At 53.3% G+C, this 25,238-nt stretch overlaps 2 protein-coding genes across 2 annotated transcripts; one reads left to right on the top strand and one right to left on the bottom strand.

Annotated features, from left to right (window-relative positions):
• Window positions 1-611: 611 nt before the first annotated feature.
• Window positions 612-19,093, bottom strand: RAB40B (RAB40B, member RAS oncogene family). The gene is made up of 6 exons (XM_080680113.1): window positions 18,813-19,093; window positions 5,374-5,434; window positions 4,249-4,309; window positions 3,396-3,473; window positions 2,459-2,681; window positions 612-1,502 (listed from the first exon to the last, which is right to left on the bottom strand). Exons 1-6 carry the CDS (start codon window positions 18,973-18,975, stop codon window positions 1,231-1,233), a joined length of 858 nt encoding a protein of 285 aa, XP_080536239.1. The 5' UTR covers window positions 18,976-19,093; the 3' UTR covers window positions 612-1,230.
• Window positions 19,094-19,361: 268 nt separating this feature from the next.
• Window positions 19,362-21,535, top strand: LOC308254197 (60S ribosome subunit biogenesis protein NIP7 homolog). Its single transcript, XM_080680132.1, has 3 exons — window positions 19,362-19,703; window positions 20,529-20,669; window positions 20,910-21,535. The coding sequence occupies exons 1-3, from the start codon at window positions 19,581-19,583 to the stop codon at window positions 21,300-21,302; spliced, it is 657 nt and encodes a 218-aa protein (XP_080536258.1). The 5' UTR covers window positions 19,362-19,580; the 3' UTR covers window positions 21,303-21,535.
• Window positions 21,536-25,238: the final 3,703 nt, after the last annotated feature.

Raw genomic sequence — 25,238 nt, 5'->3', positions numbered from 1 at the left:
GAGAGACCCCGACGGGGTCTTGGCAAAGTCGGCCAAGTTCTTTATGTCGCCGTGATCGGCGGGCATCTCTCGGCATCTTACCAGACGGGCGCCCTCAGTTCCAAGTGGCCCTTGAAGAATGTGGGCTGGGACTGCCCCAGTCACAGGCCCTGTCCAAGGGGCACGTGGAGGTCAAGCGGTTGTCTGAGGGTCCGCGCCACGCAGAGGGCTCACTGTGGTTACCCATGGATTTTCACCTGTGTGGGAGTCGGCGCTCTAAGCCCACATCGTTCAGGGGCCAACTGTGCTCCCCTCCTTCTGCCTCTACATTTCTTCCAGGAAAAGGAATCTTTTTCAGTAGATGACGCAGTTCAGGAGCGGAGCCCTGTTGCCAGCGCTGCATACCTGCTCGGACGCCGTGAACTGGCGCCTGAACCAGGCGGTGAAGCAGGGAAGTGAAGGGCTGCAAACACAGCCAGACCCGGCCGACGAGGCTGCGCGAGCAGGCAAACCTTCTGCTGTTTCCTCCCGCGCCCTGCCCGCCTTTTCCCGCCGAGACGCCTCCGACGGGCGCCCTGCCCACCCAACTCTGCTGTAGCTGCTCTGGGTTCGACACAACCACAGGTATCTTTGGCATTTTCTTTTCTCTGCTTCATAACGTGTGGAACATTTTATACAAAAAAAAAGTAGATGGACAGAAAAAACATGCATATAAATCACTTATTAATCCCGAGACATAGTAAATAACATAGCAAAAACTTTATCAAACCCATTTTGTACAGAAGCGGGACGCATCTGCTTTCCATGATCCCAGATGCGTCCGCAGCGTTTATAAATTAGTTAAAAAGGAGGTTTACAAAAAGGCCCCTCTCCTCATGTCAACTCTACGCTCCCTGGCGCCGCCGTCAGGGTCCCCTGGACTTACACGCAGCACACGCACATCACCATTCTCATCAAAGCAGCTGGGCTAAGGGGACGTTGCACCGCAATTGTGGCATAAATAATATTCGGACTGCATGGTATTAAGAGGCAAGCAGAGTACCACTCTCCCCTTTATGAACACACGTCTAACACAAGAGCTTCATGCACATCCACGTGGAAACAACATCAAACCGTGGCGTGGGTTTTCATTGCCCGGAGCGCGTGGTCACGTGAGGGCTGGCCAGTGTTTCTCGGCCTGGCGTGGCCTCCCGGCTCCCGTGGGACGGCCGGAGTCCCCCAGAGTCTGCAGTGTGTGCCCGCTCCCGCCTCCTAGGAGACTTTGCAGCTGTTCCTGGCACAGCGCTGGGGTGGGCTCTGGGGCAGCCGGGCGGCCTTGCCTTTGCGCAGGCTGCTCCTCTTGTGCAGCGAGCTGGCGGTGAGGGAGTAGGAGCGGCCGTGCATCATCCTGGCGTTCAGGCCGTTGGCCATGGAGAAGGACTTGAGGTGGCTTCTCAAGGCCAGGGGGAGCGGGAGCTTGTCCACCAGGTGCACGGGGGTGCAGGACACCACCGCCCGGCAGCACAGGTCCTGCAGGCTCAGCACTTGAGGAAGAAGAGAAACCAGGCTCAGGCGGTCCCTGCCGCCGACTCAGGGCAGCCCAGCCCAGCCCACCTTCCCACCGCCTTTCCCAGGACCGGGGGCGGGGGGGCCGGGAGAGCCAGGGCTGATGCTCCCCACACACCCATGTGCAGCCTCTGGCAAGACTCAGAGAGAGCCATCTGCTTTCGTCACCCTAAACTCAGTTTGTCCCCCAAAACCCGAGAGGCCACCATCTCTCCCTCAGGTCTGAGAGGTGAGGGGAGGGATGGTGTCCCAGGAGGTCTCCTCAGGAATTTTAATATGCATTCTACTGCCAGTTACATTCTTAACAAGACCATTGCCCGGCCGGCGTGGCTCCGTGGTTGAGCATCAACCTATGAACCAGGAGGTTACGGTTTGATTCCTGGTCAGGGCACAGGCCTGTGTTGCGGGCTCGATCCCCGGTGTGGGGCGTGCAGGAGGCAGCCCATCAGTGATTCTCTCTCATCATTGGTGTTTCTATCTCTCTCTCCCTCTCCCTTCCTCTCTGAAATCAATTAAAATACATATATATTTTTAAAAAGACCCTACGTACTTCTGTTTCTCAAGTTTCTCTCTTTATAAACGAAGTGGAAAGGGAATTATTCCTAACGTGATAAGTTCCTCCAAAAACCATCCGCAGGAAGGTCGAAGGTCATGTGGAAGCCACGGTACTGCCCCAGGGGGTCCCTCTTCACAGGCTGGGGGTCCTGCTCAGGCACAACCCCCTCTCAGCGTGGACGCCTGCGGCCACCTTATGATAAATGCGTCCACCTCTGCCTACGTCCAGATCTCAGCAGCCTCCTGTGCGGCCAGACAGAGCCGTCACCATGATTTCCCTCTAAGTCAGCACAGTTATGCCCTGGGAATGGGAGTGGCGGCCGAGGCAGGTCCTGGGAGGGTGACCAGCGCCCGGGGCTGTGGACAGCTCAGTGCCTACCCTTGCTCGGCCGCCAGAGCCGGTCCATCCCGTGCCGCAGCAGCACGATCCTGGCCAGCTCCGTGAAGGACTCGGTGATGTTGAAATTGCACAGAGGGCTGACCTCGAAGAAGGTGACGCCCAGGCGCTCCGCGTAGGCCTGGGCCTGCTCCGTGGGGACCTGCCGCTTGAAGGCCAGGTGCAGGCGGTTTCCCACCAGGATCTTAGGGACCCCGGGAGCGTGCTAAAGGGCGAAAGGAAGGCAAGGAAAGTGGGTTACTTGTGTGAGCTTTGGCTGTTGGCACCGTAGGTGTACTGGGGTACTAGATGGCATGCCCCCCAAGTTTATACGGACCCGAACTTCAGAACGTGTCCTTATTTGAAAATGGGGTCTGTTGAGATGAGGTCATTGGGGTGAGCCTAAACCCGATCACCGGTGTCCTCATAAGAGGACACAGGGAAGGAGGCGGTGACCACAGATGGAGACAGGGAAGCATCTCCAGGCCCAGGAGCGCCAGGGGCTGCTGCAGCCACCGCAGCGGGAGAGACAGGACTTTAGGAGGGAGCGCGGCCCTGCCCACGCCTTCATCCTGGACTTCTGGCTTCCAAACGTGAGAAAATAAGTGTGTAGCTTTAAGCCACCTGGTTGAAGGTCACTTGTTAGAGCAGCAGCAGGAAACTAAGGCGGTGGGTGTGGTCTCCGCCACTCCATGTCCCCGTGGGCAGTGAGGCTGGTCAGGGCGCCAGCAGGCAGCAGCCCGGGCACTGCCCGTGACCCCACCTGACCGCATGCAGGGCCTGGACGCTTGGGCTTGCGGGTTCTCGCATCAGGGCGGGTCCTGTGCTGGGAGGTGACACCTCCCCCTGGGGCTGAAGCCTGGTGCCCTGGCCCACACGCCGGCCCCAGCCCGACACCCTCGCGCCCACAGGGAGGGAGCACTGGCGCTCCGAGGCACACCTCATCGATCTCCTTAATCCAGCGGTTGATGCCGTCGAAGGACCAGCGGTTTGCGATGTCGTAGACCAGGATCACGCCCTGGGGAGAGGCACCGGCTGACCTCACCGCAGGCGCAGCTCCGGGCTGTGCAGCCACGTGAGGGCCACTCAATAACAGACTCACAACAGCCTACCACCCAGCGTGCTTGTTCTAACACGGGCTTGTTGGGATGTATCCATCAGATGTAGCAGCTATGTGATTATGTCCACTATTCCACAAGCTCAGTGCTGAGCCCTCAAACATCAAGGTGGGCTGGGGACTAGAACTCAATTCCCACGTCCACAAGCTGCTCCAGGGACACAGGCATGGGGAGCCCGGGCTCACCAGCTCAGGAGGAGCAGAGCCCACCCACCTGGGTGCCTGGGGGCACACACCCAGACACACGCAGGACCATTAACACAGGTGCACACACATGCACATGAACAGCCATGCACACACAGGGACATTTACACCAACACAGGTATGCACATGTACAGACACATGTGCGCACACACAGCTCTCCTGTATGCAGCGTGTGTACAAGCACACACATGCACAACAACACACATGCATGCAAACACAGGTGTGCAACATGAATGCGCCTGCGCATGTGTAGACAGCCTCACACGTGTGCACGAACACACACATGCACCGAGCAATGCGCACAGGCACATGTGCACGTACAGCCCTGGCGCCAACAAAGGCTTGTGAGTCACCAAACCCTCCACAGCCCGCGGTCAGACTCAGGCCTTGGTTTACACACAGAGCTCGACTGCCTGTGTGTCCAGGAACGAGCATCCCACAGGTCAGCGCGACCTCCCGCTCAGGGGGTTACCTGTGCGCCCCGCGAGTAGGAGCGGAATATGGTACAGAATCTCCCCTGCCCGGACGTGTCCCTGGAAGGAGAAGGTGTTGGGGACAGGTGAGACATTGCCGCTTCTTCCTGACCACGGGGCACTGAACGTGGGGCCCTCATCAGCCGGTGGCCATGCCACGGAAAGTCTGAGACCCCCACGAACGGTCACCTCGTCCCCTGGAGGGACCTGGACATCGGAATGTCCTGGGCTTATGCTCTGTTCTGGTGGTCATTCTGTAAGTCAAACTAGAAAAATTAGTGACAGGTCTCAACACCCTAACTCTGACATTTAAATAAATCTAGTGTAAGCTTCAGAATGTTGTGGAATCTGGAGATAAAGCTGTGTTGTGAGGGATGTGAATCTCACGGGCGGTGGGGGGCGGGGGGGGAGGAGGTTGAAGGATTTGGCGGGATCCCTTGGCTTTCACTAACTCTGAGTCAATCATGTAAAGTTGAACCCACAGGTGACCTTCCCCCAGACTCAGGGGACCAGGGCCGGCTCCAGAGGCCAGAGGCCAGAGGCCGGGAGCAGCCAATCGTCAGAACCGCCAATCAGCCCCAGCAGAGCCTCAGGCGCTCAGGCCTTGCTGCTGGCGGGGCTGCTAGAAGGTCTGTGGGCAAGGAGAGCGACCTTGAGGGACCGGCGCCCAGCTCTGCCCTGGGGCCTGCAGGGCCATCATGGTTCCTGCCTCGGCCAGAACGTGTGGCCAGTTCACCAGGCCTCCTGTGCCCTGCGGGGTGGGGGCTCCCGCATGGGTGCCCAGGAGGGGAGGGAGGGACGTGGAGGGACCACCCAAACCAGAAGCAGGACTGGGAGCCGAGGGCTGTTTAGATAGCGGTAAGGTGGTGGACATTCAGAGGAAAACTTGGAGCCGCTGCTACGCGGCCTCTGAGCCCCGGGGAAGTGTGGGCCATGGATTCCTGGCAGACAGCAGGGCCCTCAAGGCCCAGGGCCAAAGCTTCGGGCCCAGACAACAGGGTCAGCCCTCCTTCGGAGAGCCCTGGGCCAGTGGGCCCAGCAGGACGGGGAGAGGATCTTCCCCAGGTGCAGGCCGAGCTCTGAGGGCTGGGCCTGCTCAGGGCCCAGGAGGGCGCCAGACTCACCAGAGCTGCAGCTTCACCCGCCGCCCGTCCAGCAGGATGGTGGTGGTCTTGTAGTCGATGCCTGTGGAAGAGGGTGGGCGGCTTAAGTGGGAGCTGGCTGCAGTGTCCCCACAGTTACCCTCCACCACAGGCTGTGGGGGACTCACTCTCACGCTGGGGAGACAGGACTCTCACCCTCTCTCCATGCAGATGCACGGTGTTCAGGCTGGGGGGCTGGACCCTGCTTGTGGGTCTCCCCGGATGTCTCGGTCCTCTCCCCCACACCCCACACCCCACACCCATCCGCGCCCCCTCCTCTCACGCAACGGGCTAAAACAGAGATGGTTCCCTCAAATTATCACACCGAGGATGTCAAGTGACGGAGAATGTGAAATCGGATGGGAAACACCATTGCAGCTCTGCAAGCACCGACGTGTGTGCATGTGCATGGAAGTCTCTGGGTTGCAGAATCTGGATAGTTTTTACCTAAAAAAGAACTTTCTCTGTTTTCAAGTTTTCTTCAATGAGCATGTATTTCTTCTAAGATCAGAAGAAGAAAAAAAACCAAACCCAATAATCATTTCCAGGAAGGAGAACTATTCCTCCCCATTCATCCAGAAGCCAAGTTCCTGCTTCTCTGAGAACCCCTCCTGTGTGCACAGAGCGAGTCTCCGAATCTGAGGACGAGAACACGCACAGGGTGGGCGACGAGGGGAGCGAAGAAAGGAGAACCCTTTCCCCAAAGCAGGACCCGGCCACTTAGCAAGTGCAGAGGCTTGTGGTGCTGGCCTCGCCTCGCTGATGGGCTCAGCACCAGCGCCCCAAAGCACTCACACCCGGAGGAGCCGGCTCTGAAGACTCTCTGACGTGATCCCGCTTTGAATGTTTGCGCAAGTAAAGCTGCTGCCTTAGCCTCACACGTCTGGGGGCAAGTGCCGCAGGGAGGCAGCCAGAGAGGGCGCGAGAGGGCCCCGGAGGGATCCTGCCGTGGGCGAAAGGCTCCTCCAAAATGCAACCGGAAAGACGGGTCGTTTTCAAGGGCTTGACCTGTGATCCCTGGAAAGATCTAGAATGTTAGACGACCCCTCTCCCCCGCCCAAAGAGCCACGAGAAAAAGAATATCCCGTTCATAAAGTCTCCTGTCTTTTTGGTTGTTAATCCTCACCCTAGGGCAGTGGTCGGCAAACCGCGGCTCGCGAGCCACATGCGGCTCGCAAGCCGCAGTTTGCCGCTCTGTTGACTAATGAGTTTGCCGACCACTGTCGTATACTACCCTTTACCTCTTTGCACACAATATGCCACAAATGCCTAATCCTCACAGCTTCCAACTACATGGAAACACTTAGTCTAGTCCAGTGGTCGGCAAACTCATTAGTCAACAGAGCGGCAAACCGCGGCTTGCGATGCGCATGTGGCTCGTGAGCCACGGTTTGCTGACCACTGCCCTACGGTATTTTCCCACTGATTTTAGAGTGTAAGGGAGGGGGAGGAGGGGAAGAGGGAGGGAGGGGGAGGGAGAGAGAAAGAGAGAGAGAGAAATGGATGTGAGAGCCGAAACCGGTTTGGCTCAGTGGATAGAGCGTTGGCCTGCGGACTGAAGGGTCCCGGGTTCGATTCCAGTCAAGGGTATGTACCTTGGTTGCAGGCACATCCCCAGTGGGAGGTGTGCAGGAGGCAGCTGATCGATGTTTCTCTCTCATCGATGTTTCTAGCTTTCTATCCCTCTCCCTTCCTCTCCGTAAAATATAAATAAAATATATTTAAAAAAAAAAAAAAAAAAAGGAATGGATGTGAGAGAAACACATTGATTGGTTGGTTACCTTCCCCAGGTATGTGCCCTTGACCTGAAGCCACCCTCCAGTGTATGGGTGATGCTCAACCACTGAGCCACACCAGCCAGGGCTAACGTCTCCTGTCTGTAAAGCAGGTTGAGGGTGAGATGATGTGCCTTGTGGGGGTGACAACAGATTCAGCTCCCCATTCTAGGGCACGGCACCCGGGTTGTTGGGGCTGAGCACGGATTTTGCAGAAACTCTAGCTCAGTAGCTTCAGACGCTGTGAAATTACTCTTCGGAGCAACTGACTACCAAGGCCTTCCTCCCAGCCCCGGGGCTTGTATGGCATCACACACACACACACACACACACACACACACACACACCCCAAATAGAATACACGACTGCATATGACACGTAAGTGGGATCTATATAGACATACATGGCAAACAGAACATTAGCTTTATATTTAGTCCATTAACTTTGAAGTCGCTAGAAAACTTATTTTGGGAAACATTCTGTTTCCCTTCGGAATGCTGGGGCTTTTCCTCCGTCGACATGAAGCGATGAACGCACTTGGGAATCTGCTTTTGAGTCTGGAGATAGCTTGGGCTGTGGGGTTTCTGCGTCCAGACAGGGAGAGGGGACCCTCACCCTCCAGGGCCTGCAGAGATGGTTCATTTTTACGTTGTTGTTTTGGTTATTTTCTGTGGTGGTTCATTGTGGTCCTGCACTTCTCTGACTTAGAAAGTGTACTTACTTTTTTAGGTCCCAAAGTTTTTAAAGAACTTTCCATAAATATAAAAATTCATTGCTGATGGTCTTTTTGAGCACCTCTGAGTTTCTCAAACTATATTTGGTTTTTCTTTTCATCCAAGTCGTGGATACTCATGGCCTCCAGCATCAACTCGTTCTGGGACTTAGCATGGGAGACGGCAGGCCCCAACCCCCGCTCCCCTGTCTGCGCCCACCCGTGTGCCCCCCCCCATTCTAAGCCTTCCTCGTTATTTCTCTTGCTCTCTGTCTCCAGATCTGTAAACAACATGCTTGTATTCCGACTTCCTGACTTTTCCGTGTTAGACACTGACTGCCCACCCTGAAGGTGCGAATGTGTTCCGTTCACTGACACGCCACCTGCCTCCATCGCTAACCGCTGTCTGTCTGTCTCTCTGTCTCTCTGACTCTCTGTCTCTGTCTCTCTCTCTCTGACTCTCTGTCTCTGTCTCTGTCTCTCTGTCTCTGTCTCTCTCTCTCTGACTCTCTGTCTCTGTCTCTCTCTGTCTCTGTCTCTCTGTCTCTGTCTCTCTCTCCCTCTCTGTCTCTGTCTCTCTCTCTCTCTGACTCTCTGTCTCTCTCTCTGTCTCTCTCTCTCTGACTCTCTGTCTCTGTCTCTCTGTCTCTCTGACTCTCTGTCTCTGTCTCTCTGACTCTCTGTCTCTGTCTCTCTGTCTCTGTCTCTCTCTCTGTCTCTGTCTCTCTATCTGACTCTCTGTCTCTCTCTCTCTCTCTGACTCTCTGTCTCTCTCTCTCTCTCTCTGACTCTCTGTCTCTGTCTCTCTCTGTCTCTGTCTCTGTCTCTCTATCTGACTCTCTGTCTCTCTCTCTGTCTCTCTGACTCTCTGTCTCTGTCTCTCTGACTCTCTGTCTCTGTCTCTCTGTCTCTGTCTCTCTCTCTCTCTCTGACTCTCTGTCTCTCTCTCTCTGACTCTCTGTCTCTGTCTCTCTCTCTGACTCTCTGTCTCTCTCTCTCTATCTGACTCTCTGTCTCTCTCTCTGTCTCTGTCTCTCTGACTCTCTGTCTCTGTCTCTCTGACTCTCTGTCTCTGTCTCTCTGTCTCTCTGTCTCTGTCTCTCTGACTCTCTGTCTCTGTCTCTCTGTCTCTGTCTCTCTCTCTGTCTCTCTGTTTCTCTCTCTCTGTCTGTCTCACACACACACAGTATAATTATGCTGCGACGTTAGCCAGATCAGTGTTCGGTTTCACATCAATGGACCAAGTAAACCCCATCTCCAGCTGCCCCATGTGGAATATTGTTTTGCTTTTCCTTCATGTACAAACTTTTGTTTTCACGGGAGTTAAAAACAGCCTGTTTACCTGCTCAGTTTCCTCTGCATTTACCGCTAAGTCTCCTCTCAGCACTCCCAACCTTCCTGGGCATCTCGGCAGAGCGTCTGTCCTGCCGTCTGTCCTGCTTCCCCTGCGCTGGGAGCGGCTGTCCTGGCCCTCCCTTCTCTCCTGGATCCCATGTCTCCCCCTCTCGGCTTATTCCTTCTCTGGTTTCCCCGAGAAGGGCGCGTGGAAGATCGCTTTTGCGTCTTTGGATGTCTGAGGTGTCTTCAGTCTACCCAGGTACGTGCCCTTGTCCGCAAACCGAACCCTCAACCCTCTGTGCGTGGGACGACACTGTAACCCTAAGCAACAGCGGCCGCAGGACCTGACATTCTTTTTCTTTTATATATATAAAAACCCACTCACGAACCCTTCCTCTCTGTAAAAAATCAATATATATATTTTATTGATTTTTTACAGAGAGGAAGGGAGAGGGATAGAGAGTTAGAAACATCGATGAGAGAGAAACATCGATCAGCTGCCTCCTGCACACCTCCCACAGGGGATAAGCCCGCAACCAAGGTACATGCCCTTGACCGGAATCGAACCCGGGACCCTTCAGTCCTCAGGCCGACGCTCTATCCACTGAGCCACATTAGCCAGGGCAGGACCTGACATTCTTGAAAGGCGTCGTGTCAGTGCCGGGATCAAAAGTATAACTCACATCTCGGTCCTCAACTCATTCACCAGGAACTCTGTCCATCAGAAATAAAACAAAAATACACAGAAGCTTCCAGAGCAAAGCCTGTCAGAATGCTCAAGTGAGTCAGAGTAAGAGACAAGAAGAGATGTAATTTTAGCCTTCTTTAAAAAAATAAAATAAAATAAGGAAACCTCAAATGCCCAGCCGGTCAATACGCTTTTAGCTCTGCAGGAAGAATAAATAATTTAGGAATCTATTTCCACTCTCCCACCACCTGCTTCTTCTATTTTAGCAAGGCAGCGGCCACGGGGCACCGTCACCGAGGGGGGTTTGATTACGGTGTAAATATGGGTTAAATGCCATTTACAAACATATTTGTCTTTGAGAACCTGACTTTTGAGAAATGTATCTTTTTTATTTAAATGTTTCTATTGATTTTAGAGAGAGAGAAGGAGAGAGAGAGATTGAAACATAGGGGAGAGAAACACCGACGGGCTGCCTCCTGCACGCTCCAACCAGGACTCGAACTGGTGACCTCTCGGTACATGGGTCGACGCTCAACCACTGAGCCACATGGGCCAGGCTGAGGAACGTATCTGATGCTGAACTAAAATATCCGACGGAAGACTGGCGGTTCCCGGGGACGGGACGAGGGTAATGTTCTGGAATTAGAGAGCGGGGATTCATCGAGACTGAATGTACTAGCCGCCACTGAATTGTTCCCTTTAAATGGTTCCTATAAAGTGGTTCCTTTTCTATCATGTAAATTTGACCTCAAAAAATACACATGTACATATGTCCTGTCCAGAAACTGACTCTGCCTGGCTTTTGGGATGGGAAGGGCACATGGGGGTGGGGTGGGAGGGGTTGGAGGAGGGGGGAGGGCTGGAGGAGAGGGCCGGGATAAGCTGGGAGCTTCAGCAGGCCCAGCGCCTGCCCCTCGGGGACTGGGACGGGACAGGGATTTGACGCGTGTCCATCACTTGGGAACCCACTCACGGAGCAGCTACCCTGCTCTGCGCAGACCCTGCCGTCTCCTTTTTGAAAAGGAGAGTGTGTTCCCTGCTTGTTTCTCCGTCCTGGTTTTTCTCAGAGACAGCAAAGCAGGGGGACCTGGTGCCTCCGTCTCCTCGTGGCCTGGCTGTATTTACGACGCTACCTCTGTAAACTAGCTCTTTCTTTTATTTTTAATCAAACAAAATGCCAGTCCTGTCACGAGTCACCGTATGATTCAAATTCATGAGCAGCCTCGGCTGAGTCACGTCTGGGGGAGGGGGATCCATTAATTATTAGCTGCGAGAGGTTGGAGCCCAGAGTGGCCTGAGCTCACTGTGGGCGGGAGGAGCCATGGGTCAGGCCTGCATGGTTCTCCACCAGCAGCTATGGGACGTCTCCCAAGAGATGACCCTTCGCAGTGGTTCCAGGCCGAAACCAGGGCATCCATGGGAAGATCTAGAAGCCAGGCACAGAGTCTCAGGGCTGGAACCATCTCCCTCCTGTCAGGTTTCAGAAGCGGGTCAGCCTCTAACCCACCACCCCCCGCCGGCAGAGTCTCAGAACACGAGTCACATAAGTTCCCCATCACGAAGGCCCCCGTCTGCAGGGCTGCCTGACCCCAACGGGGCCTGGATACTGGACTCTCAGCTGTGAGATACGGTGAAGACAGATGAAGACCTGGAACCCAAGTCCACGTAAGGAAACTCACGCCGCAAGGCCCAGCTCTCAGGAATGTCATGATCGTGATTACGGTTTGTGAAAGCAGAGCACGCTGTCACAAAAACAATGCCGTCTCAAGAGCTACAGAAGCAGCTTCATGTTCTGTGCAGATCACAGGACTAAAAGTGGTAAATAACCTGCTTCTTCAGTGAAAAACCCGTCAAAAAGCTCTTGCCTTTAATCAAAGAATAAAAACAAAATAAGTTGGTTGTATGTGCATATATGTTGTTATACATATATACGCATGCATATATACGTATATGTATATTACATGTGTAAAGTATATTATATCTAAGCATAAAATACATTTCTAGCCCAGCTGGTGTGGCTCAGTGGTTGAGCGTCGACCTATGAACCAGGAGGTCACGGTTCAATTCCCGGTCAGGGCACATGCCCGGGTTGTGGGCTCGATCCCCAGAGGGTGGCGTACAGGAGGCAGCTGATCCATTGTTCTCTCTCATCTTTGATGTTTCTCTCTCTCCCTCCCTCTCCCTTCCTCTCTGAAACCATTAAAACATCTTAAATAAAGAATCTCTTCTGCCCTAACTGGTTTGGCTCAGTGGGTAGAGCGTCAGCCTGCGGACTGAAAGGTCCCAAGTTCAATTCCAGTCAAGGGCATGTACCTTGGTTGCGGGCACATCCCCAGTAGGAGGTGTGCAGGAGGCAGCTGATCGATGTTTCTCTCCCATCAATGTTTCTGACTCTCTATTCCTCTCTGTAAAAACTGAATAAAATAATATTTTTTAAAAAAAGAATCTCGCCCTAACCGGTTTGGCTCAGTGGATAGAGCGTGGGCCTGTGGACTGAAGGGTCCCAGGTTCGATTCCGGTCAAGGGCATGTACCTTGGTTGCGGGCACATCCCCAGTGGGGAGTGTGCAGGAGGCAGCTGATCAATGTTTCTCTCTCATCGATGTTTCTAACTCTCTATCCCTCTCCCTTCCTCTCTGTAAAAAATCAATAAAATATATTTAAAAAAAAAAAAAAAAAAGAATCTCTTCCACTGTAGCGTGTGTGCCTAACTTCAGCTGGTCAGCCTGCGGCCCCCTGGGTGCCAACCCAGCCCCACCAGCTGACACATTCTCACTTCACAGGATGAAGGAAATGCAGAACCCCTGGGAGAAACCACCAAATTGCAAGGCACAGTGGGGCCCCTGGGAACGGAGTTGCTGGCAGAGGAGGAGGTGGCTCAGAGGACAGCGACAGCCGACTTACCTCCAGGTCCTTACAGTGGGGCGAACGGCATTCCTGGAATGGAAGAGGTGCCTGTTTACACACCCAGGGGCACTGACCCACTTCAAAAACCCCAAAGTGTAGCGTCTTGGGCACAAAGGGCACACAGGCCATGCAGGGCCCAGCAGCTGACCATGACTGAGATGCTGGCGGCCTTTTTGCCGGCGGTGCAGACGTGGGACCCGCTTCGGAGACAGCGAAGCTCCCGCAGCGATGTGTGGGTGGACAGGATGGAGGAGGGCGCACTGGGTCCAGCGAGAATTTGGTCAGGCCTCCAGGAAGGAGCCAGGCAAGCTGAGTGGGGCCCACTCCGAAGGTCAAGCTGATGTGGGAGCCGTCACATTAGGACCATCTTTGACATGGTTTGTTTGTGGATCTGATAAAATCTAAATCTCTGATTTTTTAGAGATAGATTTTTATTTATTTCAGAGAGGAAGGGCGAGGGAGAGAGAGAATCACTCATCGGCTGCCTCCTGCATGCCCCACACTGGGGATCAAGCCTGCCACCAGGGCATGTGCCCTAAACCGTGGATTGAACCGTGACTTCCTGGTTCACAGGGCAATGCTCAGCCACTGAGCCACAGCCCCTTGGGCACTGCAGCTCTTCCCAGTTTTTGCTTCTACACAATTCATTCTTTGTGGCCAGTTAAGCTGAAGAAGCCTGGGGAGGGCCCCAAGTGGTGTGGCTCAGTGGGTAGAGCGTCGGCCTGCGGACTCAAGGATCTCAGGTTCGATTCCGGTCAAGGGCATGTACCTTGGTTGCGGGCACATCCCCAGTAGGGAGTGTGCAAGAGGCAGCTGAATCGATGTTTCTAACTCTCTCTCCCTCTCCCTTCCTCTCTGTAAAAGATCAATAAAATATATATTTTTTAAAAAAAGAAGCCTGGGGAGAGAATTCCAAACAAAGGTTCCCCACCCTGCCAAAAAAGTGAAGCAGCCCGCAAGTGCTCTGGGTGATAAGCCCCTGCTCCTTCTCTCCACCTGAACAGCCAGGCTGGTGAGGGGTGAGCAGGTGTAGACGGTAGAACCACCCGGCTGTACCTGCTCAGCCATGTCCACTCCGCAGCCACCGCGTTGCCCAGTGCCAGCAACAGAGGACACAGAGCATGCTGGGTGGACGCCCAGCCCAGGAGCTGATCACTTCTCCGGAGGAACCTGGGCTGCCAGTTCTGAGCCTCCCCCTACCCAGCACCTGAAATCAGGTTCGTCCTGGGTTGGGGACGGCAGGGATTAGGGGGCAGCCTAAAGGGGTGGTCACCCTGCAGGGAGGAGACCCCACAGGACAGAGGGGAGAGAGACTTTTAAAGAGAAACACGAAAGCCATTTAAAGAGAAAAGCTGATACCAATGCAATATTATTATTTTCAAATACAAAGACAAATGTATGACTTAATTTTTAAAAACCCAGTGCATTGAACAAATGTACTGTGCGTGCACACGTGGCCCTGCCGTGGGCAGAGAGTAGAAGGCCATCTCCCGTCTCCTCTTGAGGGAATTACACCTCAAAGAAAAGGGTGTGATATGATGCAACTCTCAGGTCAAACCTGAAGTGATGACTTGAAGAATTGTGCTTTACATCTTCAAGTGGTTGCCAAGGGAAACGGACAGCGTAGCCATAAAACTGGCAAACGCACCACTGTCTGCAGCACCGCAGAGGCAGCGGGGAGGGTGCCTGCATCTCCTGGTGGAGGTTTGTTAAAGGCAAAGAGAAAGGATGAGAATCTGAAACCGAGGTCACTTTCAGGAGAGACGTTTCAATGCTCCTCAGCGGGGGGAAAGCCACCTCTCTGAGCCTCTCCTGAAGCAGAGGGGCCACAGGGGGTGTGATCAAGAGTAGGGCCCAGAGCCAGCCACCCTGTCCCACTCGGCTCCTACAGGTATGCTGTGTGATCTTGAGGGAGTTACTCACCCTCTCTGGGCCTCTCGGATGTAACCTGTCTCAGGAGATGATGCTTCCACACTATCAATAAGGGGAGGTATTATTATAGAAACTGAGAAAGAAAGGTGGGATTTTCCTGCTGGGAAAAGAAGCTGAAGAAAGAGCCAGCAGAAAGCAGTGAGAGAAAACAGAGTCTCATGCTAGGGGGAAAAAAAAATTGGGAGGCAAGAAGTTGTAGCATTTAGTGTCAGAGTTTTAAAAACTGAAGATGGAGGCAGAGTCAGTGTGAGAGTGATGTGAAGTGAGAAAGACTCAACCAGCCATTGCTGGCTTTGGAGGAGGACGAAGGGGCGGTAAGACAAGGAATGCAGGCTGATTCCAGCGCTGCCCACACCTGGACGTTAGCCTAGCGAGGCTGTGTTGATTCCTGACCCCTAGGATTGTAAGATAATAAAATTACATTGTTTTAAGCCACTAAGTGGGTGAGAAGTTGCCCCGCAGCAATAGGAAACTAATTCTAGGTGTACCGGTTAATAATGCGGGGTTTTTTTCAATGGATGGAGTTACACATATGTTGACATACATGCGATTTGATATGTATGCTATTTTGTTGTGTTGCTCCTTCAGATGACCACTTGTTCAGAAATTCAGGAAGAAAAGGCAAATCGCCCACATGGGGAAAAAAGTCAGCTGACCTCAGGCTTCACCACAGCACATCCAATGCCCGGGAGGTAGTGGGACGATAGTCACGGAGTGTTGAGGGGAAAGAGATATCACCTAAGAATATTATACCCAGCCAAGCTATCATTCAAAGGTAAGGACAATGGACTAGACATTCTCAAATGTGAAAATGTTCGGGAAATAGTCATGAGCCCTCCCTGGAAAATGAGAGGAAAAGAAATCTAGCTAAGTAGAGGGAGAGCAAAGTGAAGAACTCACTGACACAGAGTGGAAGCAGGACCGGTGGTGAGCACTGAGTCCTTACCTGGTGAGTTACTACCAAGCAATTGTGGTTGTTGCAGCAACAACACAAGTGAGTGTTAGAACCCCGGGCAATGTGAAGACAACCGCCCAAGCTACAAAACGCGGGTGTGGGGTGGAGGGGAATGGCGATGGGAAGCTGAAAATGCCTCTGAATGTCAGAAGCACCCATGGTTTTGAAGTAAAACCTGTCTTAAAAAAAAACACAAAGATTCCTGCTTTTCACAATTTTTCATCATCTCTTTTCTTTTTTTTTTTTAATATATTTTATTGATATTTTACAGAGAGGAAGGGAGAGGGATAGAGAGCTAGAAACATCGATGAGAGAGAAACATCGATCAGCTGCCTCCTGCACACCTCCCACCGGGGATGTGCCCGCAACCAAGGTACATGCCCTTGACCGGAATCGAACCCGGGACCCTTCAGTCCGCAGGCCGACGCTCTATCCACTGAGCCAAACCGGTTTCGGCCATCATCTCTTTTCTTAATCTTAGAAGAATCTTTCAGTAAATCAAAAACTCACAAGGGGCACATCTATGACAAGGAAAAAACTTTGGAAGAAAGCACTGTGTTTCGAAGTCCTGGGTTGGTCCTCTAACAAAGAGAAAGGAACGCACCAGAAGCTTAGTCGAGCCCTTGCTCAGACCGATCAGGAGCTCGTGTTTGCCCCACATCATCACCGACTACAATTCAAAGCATCCCACGCTCGGGCCCTCCAACACGCACGGCTGTGAGAGCGCCATGCCTAAGCTGTTGAATGTGTTATTCCTTCTCCACTGAGGCTTCTCCACTCAACGGCGGAGCCCTGGGCCCAGCTGTGGAGCAAACTGCCTCTGCCCTCCTGGAGCTTAAACTCGGGCTGTTCAGTCCAGCAGACCTCGGCCACCTGTGTCTGCCACTAGCCACGTGTCACTGCTGAGCACTGGAAACGTGGCTAATGCAAACTTTCGATTGCATTCCATTTTAACTACTTTAAATTTATTTATTTATATTTGTATTGATTTCAGAGAGGAAGAGAGAGGGAGGGAGAGAGAAACATCAATGATGAGAGAGAATCATGGGTTGGCTGCCTCCTGCATGTCTCTTCCTGGGATCAAGCCCACAACCCAAGCATATGCCCTTGACCGGAATCGAACACTGGGACCCTTTAGTCCCTAGGCCCATGCTCTATCCACCAAGCCAAACCGGCTAGGGCTTAGCTACTTTAAATTTAACTACTACTAAATTTAAAAAGCCCTGTGTGGCTAATGGCGTCATCTCGGACAACACTGTTCTAGAATCTATCGGAATCTGCATGGGACCTCAAGTGATTCTCTGTCCATTGCAATTTGAGGGTGAGTCCAGGTTCTCCTCGTCAGCTCATGCCCATCGTCTCAAACTCTCCCGGCTCTATCTCCACACCCTCTTCCCGGCCACTCTCCCTAAATGATCCCGTGTTCTGTTATTCCCTTGCTCAGGAGCCCAATGCTCCCTCCTGCTCACTCTTTTTTAATATATATTTCTATTGATTTCAGAGAGGAAGGGAGAGGGAGAGAGAGAGAGAGAAACATCAATGATGAGAGAGAATCATGGATTGGCTGCCTCCTGCACGCCCCACACTGGGGATCCAGCCCGCAACCAGAGCCTCAAACCGAGATCAGGCTCATGGTTGATGCTCAACCACTGATCCACGTGGGCAGGGCCCAGCTTTCCCTCTTTCCCTCCCCTGACCCCCATGCAGCCCACCCAGGGTCCTGCCACGACTGCTGCCCTTCAGGGATGCCCTGCACCCTCTACTGAGCGGAGGCAAATGCTCTCTCTCTTCCCGCCTCAGATCCTGTTTATCTCCTGGTGAATCCTTCTTCCCCCCCCCCCACAACGCTGTGCAAACTACTCCTTTGCACTGTCTTCTCAGTTCTATCCTACCTGTTGAGGTGGGAAGCACACCCAGGCTGGCGTGAGCATCAAGCCTCCACCCCTGGGAGCACCCTGCGGGTTGCTAGATGGGATGCTCCCCAATTCATGGGTCTCGTCTTAAAGCCAAGTAGATCTTCACGTTGAAAAGGAAGACTCCGCTCGCGGGGAGCCAGACTGCGAGCCCAGAGCACAAGAGTGAGTGGCAGAGCCGCAGGGTCTGTGCTCAGGTGTGGGTCACACCCCCAGAGGTTGCTCAAAGGTGACCAAGGACAGGTTTCCTTCCGTGACCACGACCACTCAGTCTGCACCAGCACAGGGTTAGCGAAGGGCAAAGACCCTGACTCCTCCGGTCTCCTGGCTCAAGTTTCTGCCCACCGCACTTTCCTCTCCCCGGGCCCTTATTTCCCTCCTAATGTCCACCCCCTCTTGGGGTTGCAGCTGTCAAACCTCAAACCTTGGGGAAACCCCTGGTCCTGGAGCTCTGGGACCACAGGCCTCCCCTGGACCGGGACCCCACTCTCTTGCACTTTCTCCGCCCCAGACGGCACTCTTCCAGGGTCACTTAGGTGCCTTGCCCTCCCAGGCCTGCCCACCTGGACAGGAGCCCTTGGGTCACGCCGGGAACCCTGGAGAAGCCCGCAGACTAGGCCTCTTGAGTCTTCTCTCGCTCCTCTTCCATCCGACCCACGCGCAGAGCAGCCACCTGGGAGCCTAAGCCCGCTCCACTTGATCCCACGCTCCCATCCGCTCCCGTCTCCACACCCCACGCATTCTTTCCAAATGCGTCGCGCGCACGTGGGCCTCCCTGTGGGGGGCCCTCCAAATCCCCACGCTCTCCTCCGCCTCGCAGTCACCCCCAAGTCGTGAGGACCTCCCGCGGCCTGCCCAGCCACTCGCTCCCTCCAGACGAGAGAACGGAAGATGCGCATCTGCGTCCGCCCCAGGCTCCCCACGAGCCGCCTGGGTCCCCCACGTGCGGGACGGGGGTGCTGCCGGAGCCGCCCGCGAAGTGTGGGCCCGATCCAGGCAGAGGCAGGCCGGTCCCGAGCCCCACGCTCCTCGCACCCAGCTCCGCTCCTCCCCGACCCTCGGTGCGCTCCCTCCCGGCCCGGCCCGGCCCAACTCCTCCCCATCCCCGGCCCCGCTCCCCCGCTGCCCTCCAGACGCTTCCCCCCAGGCTCCCGCCCGCCATGCACCCTCCTGGCCCCGCTCTTCCCCCGCCCCGCGCTCACCCGCCGGGTGGCCGTAGGGGGACTCGGCCGCGCCGTCCTGCAGGCTCGCCAGGATCTCGCCCTTGCCCACGTCGCTGTCGCCCACCAGCAGGAACTTGAGCAGAAAGTCGTAGGCGCGGATCGGGCTCCCCAGGACGCTCATGGTGCCGGCGCCCGCGCCCATGCCCGGCCCGCGGGACGGCGCAGAGGAGGTGGCGGGGCACACCGGCGCCGCGCAAACCCGCAGTCGGCGGAACGCTGGGCTCCGTGCCCCCACCGCCTGACAGTGTGCGGCCCCGCCCCGCCCCGCCCCGCCATTGGCTGGCCGTAGTTGCTAAGGTAGCTGCGCGCGCTCATTGGCTACCTTGCCCGTCCATCTTGCTGCGATCTCCGCCTCCAGACCGACGCCCACAACAGCCGCAGCCAATGGTGGGCGGGAGGCGGGGCCATGGGGGCCCAGGGACGGGGTGGGGCGGAGCCAGAGGTGACAGGGGGCGGGGACGCTGATCCAGCAGCCAATGCGGAGCGGGATGAGCAGGGGGCGGGCCGGGCGTTTACTGTGCCGCGTGGGCCCGCACCCGGTGCTGTGGGGCGATTCTGTACACCGACCCTAGGCCGGGGCCCCAGGGCCAAGTCTCCTGGCGCCAGGGGTCCCTATCCGGGACGAGCTCGCGGTGTTCCCCCACGGCTGCTCAGGCCTCTTCCTTGTCCCAGAGCGACTCAAAGTCCGTGGGTGCACGTAAGTACCTGTGTGTGCTCGTGCGCCTGTGTACGTGTGCACGTGTGCACATGTCTGTGCAGGTGCTGGAGGAGAGGACAAGGGGGGACTCTCCAGATCCGGGCTCCCCTCCCGGTCTAGGGATCCACGGTCTTCAGGCCTGGGCCTGCCTTCAGCTCTGGAGTGCTCACCGGGTAGGTGGTCTTTTGTCTCCATAAAATCTTCGTGCCCTAGCTGGTTTAGCTCAATGGATAGAGCGTCAGTCTGCGGACTGGAAGGTCCCAGGTTTGATTCTGGCCAAGGGCACATGCCTGGGTTGCGGGCTCAATCCCCAGTAGGGGGCGTGCAAGAGGCAACCAATCAATGATTCTCTCTCATCATTGATGTTTCTATCTCTCTCCCTCTCCTTTCCTCTCTAAAATCAATAAAATATATTAAAAAAAAAATAAAAAAATTAAAATCTTCGTGCGAATGTCCACCCACTTTCTCTTCTGTATCATCACATTTTTTATTTTAATATATTTTGTTGATTTTTTTTACAGAGAGGAAGGGAGAGGAATAGAGAGTTAGAAACATCGATGATAGAGAAACATCGATTCAGCTGCCTCTTGCACACACCCTACTGGGGATGTGCCTGCAACCAAGGTACATGCCCTTGACCAGAATCGAACCTGTAACCCTTGAGTCCACAGGCTGATGCTCTATCCACTGAGCCAAACCGGTTAGGGCTATCATCACATTTTCTTTCCCTATTGGGTCAAAATACTTCAAGAATCACTTGACTTTTAAATATGTATATGTTTTTATTGATTTCAGAGAGGAAGGGAGAAGAGATAGAAATATCAATGGTGAGAATTATTGATTGGCTGCCTCCTGCACGCCCTCTACTGGGGAGCAACCGGGCATGTGCCTTGACTAGGAATTAAACCCGGGACCCTTCAGTCCGCAGGCCTAGAGAAGCTCTATCCACTGAGTCAAACTGGCTAGGGCTGATTTTTTTATTTTTTTTTATTTTTAAGAATCATTTGAGGGGCCGGACCCGCCTGTTCGGACGCAGCCTCCAGCCCACTTTTGCCCACAGCATCGAGGAGAGCCTTCAGCTGCTGGTGGATAGGGCCGCCGGCATCTACTGTTTCAGGCAGCACTACGTGAGTGAAAAGATCTTCAAGTAGCCGAAACTGGTTTGGCTCAGTGGATAGAGCGTCGGCCTGCGGACTGAAGGGTCCCGGGTTCGAGTCCGGTCAAGGGCATGTACCTTGGTTGCGGGCACATCCCCAGTGGGGGGTGTGCAGGAGGCAGCTGATCGATGTTTCTCTCTCATCGATGTTTCTAACTCTCTATCCCTCTCCCTTCCTCTCTGTAAAAAATCAATAAAATATATTTAAAAAAAAAAAAAAAAGATCTTCAAGTTGACCGCCAACATCTCTGGTGACAAGCTGGTGTCGCTGGGGACTTGCTTCGGGAAATCCACTAAGACCCACAGATTCCGGTTGCACATCCCAGCTCTGGATTACCTTGCACCCTGTGCCCAGTACCAAGTGTGGCTAAAGCCTGGAGCAGAGCAGTCCTTCCTGAGTGGGAATCACGTGTTAAAATCTGGACTGGGTCGGATCACTGAACACACGTCTCAGTACCAGGGAGTGGTGGTGTACTCCATGGCAGACATCCCTGTGGGTTTTGGGGTGGCAGCAACGTCTACACAAGACTGCAGGAAAGCAGACCCCATGGCGATTGTGGTATTTCATCAAGCAGACATTGGGGAATATGTGCGACATGAAGAGACATTGACTTAAAACGAAATCATCGCAAGGACTTGTGGCGGTGTGGAAGGCCTGGCTTTGTTTGCTGTGTCTGAGTAGGCTCCATCATGTTGAAGTTGGTCAACACTGTGATGTCTCCAGGGACTCCTGAGCTTAACATGGACAAATGCAAGCTGGATTCTTATTAAGCAGAAATGGGTCCAAAATGGTGTTTCAGGTGTCTGTGATTGCTACTAAGTAGAATATCGTGTTTTATATTTTAATCAGAGGGCTTCTTATTTTCTTTTTTTTTTAAAATATATTTTATTGATATTTTACAGAGAGGAAGGGAGAGGGATAGAGAGCTAGAAACATCGATGAGAGAGAAACATCGATCAGCTGCCTCCTGCACACCTCCCACCGGGGATGTGCCCGCAACCAATGTACATGCCCTTGACCGGAATCGAACCCGGGACCCTTCAGTCCGCAGGCCGACGCTCTATCCACTGAGCCAAACCGGTTTTGGCGGGCTTCTTATTTTCAGTAAAAGATTCTAAATCATTGGAATCGAGGACAAGAATCCCTTATTGTTATCAGTGATAACATTGTTTTCCAAACTCATGGTAAGAACACAACAGGTTTTCTTATTTATTTATTAACACTAGAAAGGTAGATATTGCTGTGTGAGAATAATTGGCCATGTCTGGGGTTTTACAAATGAAACTAGGATAAAATACTAAGAGCAATTTATTCTGCTAGTTTTCCTTATGATGGGTGCTGTGTGGTGTGGAAGAAAACTTGGATCCTAACCCTACTTCTAATGCCTACCCGCTCTATGATGCTTTAGATGAGTCATTAAACTTTAATGAGCTTCATTTTCTTCTGTTTCAAAAAACAGCTTTAACCATCTACCTAAGAATGGTTTTCAGAATTTGAAATCATGATTGTAAAGTACTTAGCACAGTGCCTGGCAAATGACAGGTGCTGAATAAGTGGTAAGAATTGTTTTTATGTTGCATATACTGGGTGTTTCTGCTACTAAAAGTAGGATCTAATGAGTATAATTTGATTATATCATTTAGGTTTTTCCAAGCTGTTTTCTGAATCTTTTTCCTGGATGGTGATTTCAGGTTGAATGTAATTTTCATCACCTTGGTTACCTAAAACATTTCCCTTATGAACCTTTACTTACCTTACTGGACTGGACAAAAAGCACTATTCAGAGACCCGGAAATAATTTACCTCCTTCATTCTTCCCCATGCTTCCTGAAATCATTTTTAGAATTAAAATATTTAAAAAATGAAAGTTAAAAAAATCATTTGATTTGAGAACGGTGACATATATGGGCTGTTTTTATTTTATTGCCGGTGGCTGTGGCTCATCAGCCCTGTGGGAGGAGACGGGATGGGGAGCACTCAAGCGCACAGGGAGGAGAGGGGGGGTGGGTGAGGTCACAGCACACACTGAGGGCTATGTCTTTTCGGGGCGCACACCCACCTTGCTGTAGATTGGGGACATCTGCAGCCACTTACATTTTCGTAACTATTGAGACGGACTCAGATACCTGGGCTCAGTCCCGCTGGGGACCTGAAGGAGGGGAGGGTGATGTGAAGGACATATTGGATTTCCCCACCCAAGGAGTACATCAGGAACAGAGATCTGCCCACTCCGGAATGCTCCACTGCTGTCCCCAGGCACAGGGTCCCGGTGCCTGCAGTAGATGCGGCTACCCATACACATATGGCAACAACTGGGTCTGCTATGTCTATTTTTACTTTTTGTCTGCATACCCTGTGATTGCCCCTTTGTTTTAGGTTCTTGTGATAATTTATCGAGGGAGAAGAGAGATTTTTGTCCTGCCATTTTTGTCTGGAACCACCAGACTCCATCACAACATAGAATGTCAGGCCTAGAGCACAATTGAAGCACCTACTCTGGAAGGTGGGGGAGAAAAGAAATGCCTGCCATCTCTGGGTGATATACAAGGGATCTCTTTACATAATATGAAATGTGTTTCCCATTTGACTATAGAAAAGCATTTCTTTAGTTTCTTTCTCTGATGCTCACATAAAAATAGACTTAAGAACTAAAAAGGGACTGACCATATTTTCTCTCAAGCCCCAGGCACTTGTACACACCAGTGAACTCCTGATTTCTCGCCCCTGCTGTCAGAAAGTAAATAGAAACTGACAGCTGATGAGACTTTCACACTGGGTGTATATTTGCTGATGACTCACTAAGAATCCAGTCAAGGTGCCAGTTGTTCTTCCGATATAGAAAGAAAAACTATTTTAAGCAAAACTGTAACCTCACTGATGCTAGTATCACAGCCGCAGGAAATCCACGTAATGTAGGTTTCGCGCCAGACTTTCACCCGGCGCTATACTCTGTCCCGGCCCTACTCATGCCCCGCCCACCATGTGCTCCACCCACGCCCCGCCCCGCCCCACCCACGCCCCGCCCCCTTCCGGAGCCTCCTGCCCGGGTGACAAGCCCACAAAGTTTGCGTCCTTCTCAGGCCCCCTCCTGGCACCCTGCACTATCCCTTCTCAGCTCCCACAGACAACAGCCCATCTTCTGGGTGGTTCACACCAGACCGGCCCGAGTGGAGAAGGTGGAAGGTAGAGTTGGGGTTCTAGCCGGGTCTGTCCTCGGTGTTTGGGGGAACTGGAAATCCTACTCCGTGGTCAAGGAGAGAGGCTTTGGTTGGGAATAAATGTTGAGCTTAATGTGGTCTCTCTCTCTCTTTTTTCAAAAAAATATATTTTATTGATTTTTTTACAGAGAGGAAAGGAGAGGGATAGAGAATTTGAAACATCGATCAGCTGCCTCCTGCACACTCCCCACTGGGGATGTGCCCGCAACCAAGGAACATGCCCCTGACCGGAATCGAACCTGGGACCCTTCAGTCCGCAGGCCAACGCTCTATCCACTGAGCCACACCGGTTAGGGCATCGCTCTCTCTTTTTTAAAAAATATGTTTTTAGTGATTTCAGAGAGAGGAAGGGAGAGGGATGGAGAGATTGAAACATCGATGGGAGAGAGACATCGATGGACTATCTCCTGTACGCCCCCTCGTAGAGATCGAGTCTGCAACCCAGGCATGTGCCCTGACCCGGAATCAAACGGGGACCTCTTGGTTCATGGGTCCTCGCTCACCCACTGAGGGACACCGGCCGGGCAATGTGGTATCTTGAAGTCGGGTGCAGCAAGGCTGGCTGGGTGCTGGGAAGGAAACCCCCCCACAAGCAGCCACCGATAACTGGACTTTTGAGTAAAGCCAATTACCCTCCATAGTGTGGGTAGGCCTCACCCTCGCAGTAAAGGCGTAGAACAGACACTGACCTCCCCCAAAGGAGAGTAAATCCTGTCTGCAGAACCGGTCTACCCTTCGGATTTTGGTCTCGCACCTCCATAGTTGTGTGAGCCAGTTCCTTTAAATAAATCATTCTATATGTATACACATCCTGTTGGTTTGGTTTCTCTGGAGAACCCCGACTAATACAGGGAGCAAAGCGGACTTTATTCTTTTTTTTAAATACATATATTTTTTATTTCAGAGAGGGAGGGAGAGGGAGAGAGAGATGGAAACATCAATGATGAGAGAGAATCACTGATTGGCTGCCTCCTGTGCGCCCCCACTGGGGATGGAACCCGCAACCCGGGCATGTGCCCTGACCCGGAATCAAACCATGACCTCTCGGTTCTTAGGTCAGTGGTCAACCACTGAACCACACCGGTCGGGACAGACTTTATTCTGAGACCACCAGAGCCTCCAGGTCCCCTTGGAGCCGCAGCGCGGTCCCGCCCCCACCTGGCCCCACCCGGCAACAGCCCCACCTCTACCTAGGTGTCGCCCCGCCTCCACCTCGGCGTTACCTAGCCTCTCACCCAATCCCTGAGCGTCACCCAGGCCCCGCCCCCACCTGGCGTCGCCCCGCCTCTCATCCAATCCCTGTGCGTTCATCTGGCCACGCCCCTACGTGACG

Source organism: Plecotus auritus (assembly GCF_963455305.1).
Source record: "Plecotus auritus genome assembly, chromosome: 7".
In the NCBI taxonomy this organism is placed as follows: domain Eukaryota; kingdom Metazoa; phylum Chordata; class Mammalia; order Chiroptera; family Vespertilionidae; genus Plecotus; species Plecotus auritus.
Note: the sequence above shows the minus strand (reverse complement) of the source record. Positions and strands in the feature narration are given on the sequence as shown.

Coding starts and splice junctions, on each gene's coding strand:
- RAB40B (XM_080680113.1), bottom strand. CDS start 18,975: ATGGGCGCGGGCGCCGGCACCATGAGCGTCCTGGGGAGCCCGATCCGC. Junction 3,474..4,248: donor CCTACTCGCGGGGCGCACAG/GTAACCCCCTGA, acceptor GCCTCTCCCCAG/GGCGTGATCCTGGTCTACGA. Junction 2,682..3,395: donor GGATTAAGGAGATCGATGAG/GTGTGCCTCGGA, acceptor TTCGCCCTTTAG/CACGCTCCCGGGGTCCCTAA.
- LOC308254197 (XM_080680132.1), top strand. CDS start 19,581: ATGTCTGTGCAGGTGCTGGAGGAGAGGACAAGGGGGGACTCTCCAGAT. Junction 19,704..20,528: donor AGCTCTGGAGTGCTCACCGG/GTAGGTGGTCTT, acceptor TTTATTTTTAAG/AATCATTTGAGGGGCCGGAC. Junction 20,670..20,909: donor AGCACTACGTGAGTGAAAAG/ATCTTCAAGTAG, acceptor AAAAAAAAAAAG/ATCTTCAAGTTGACCGCCAA.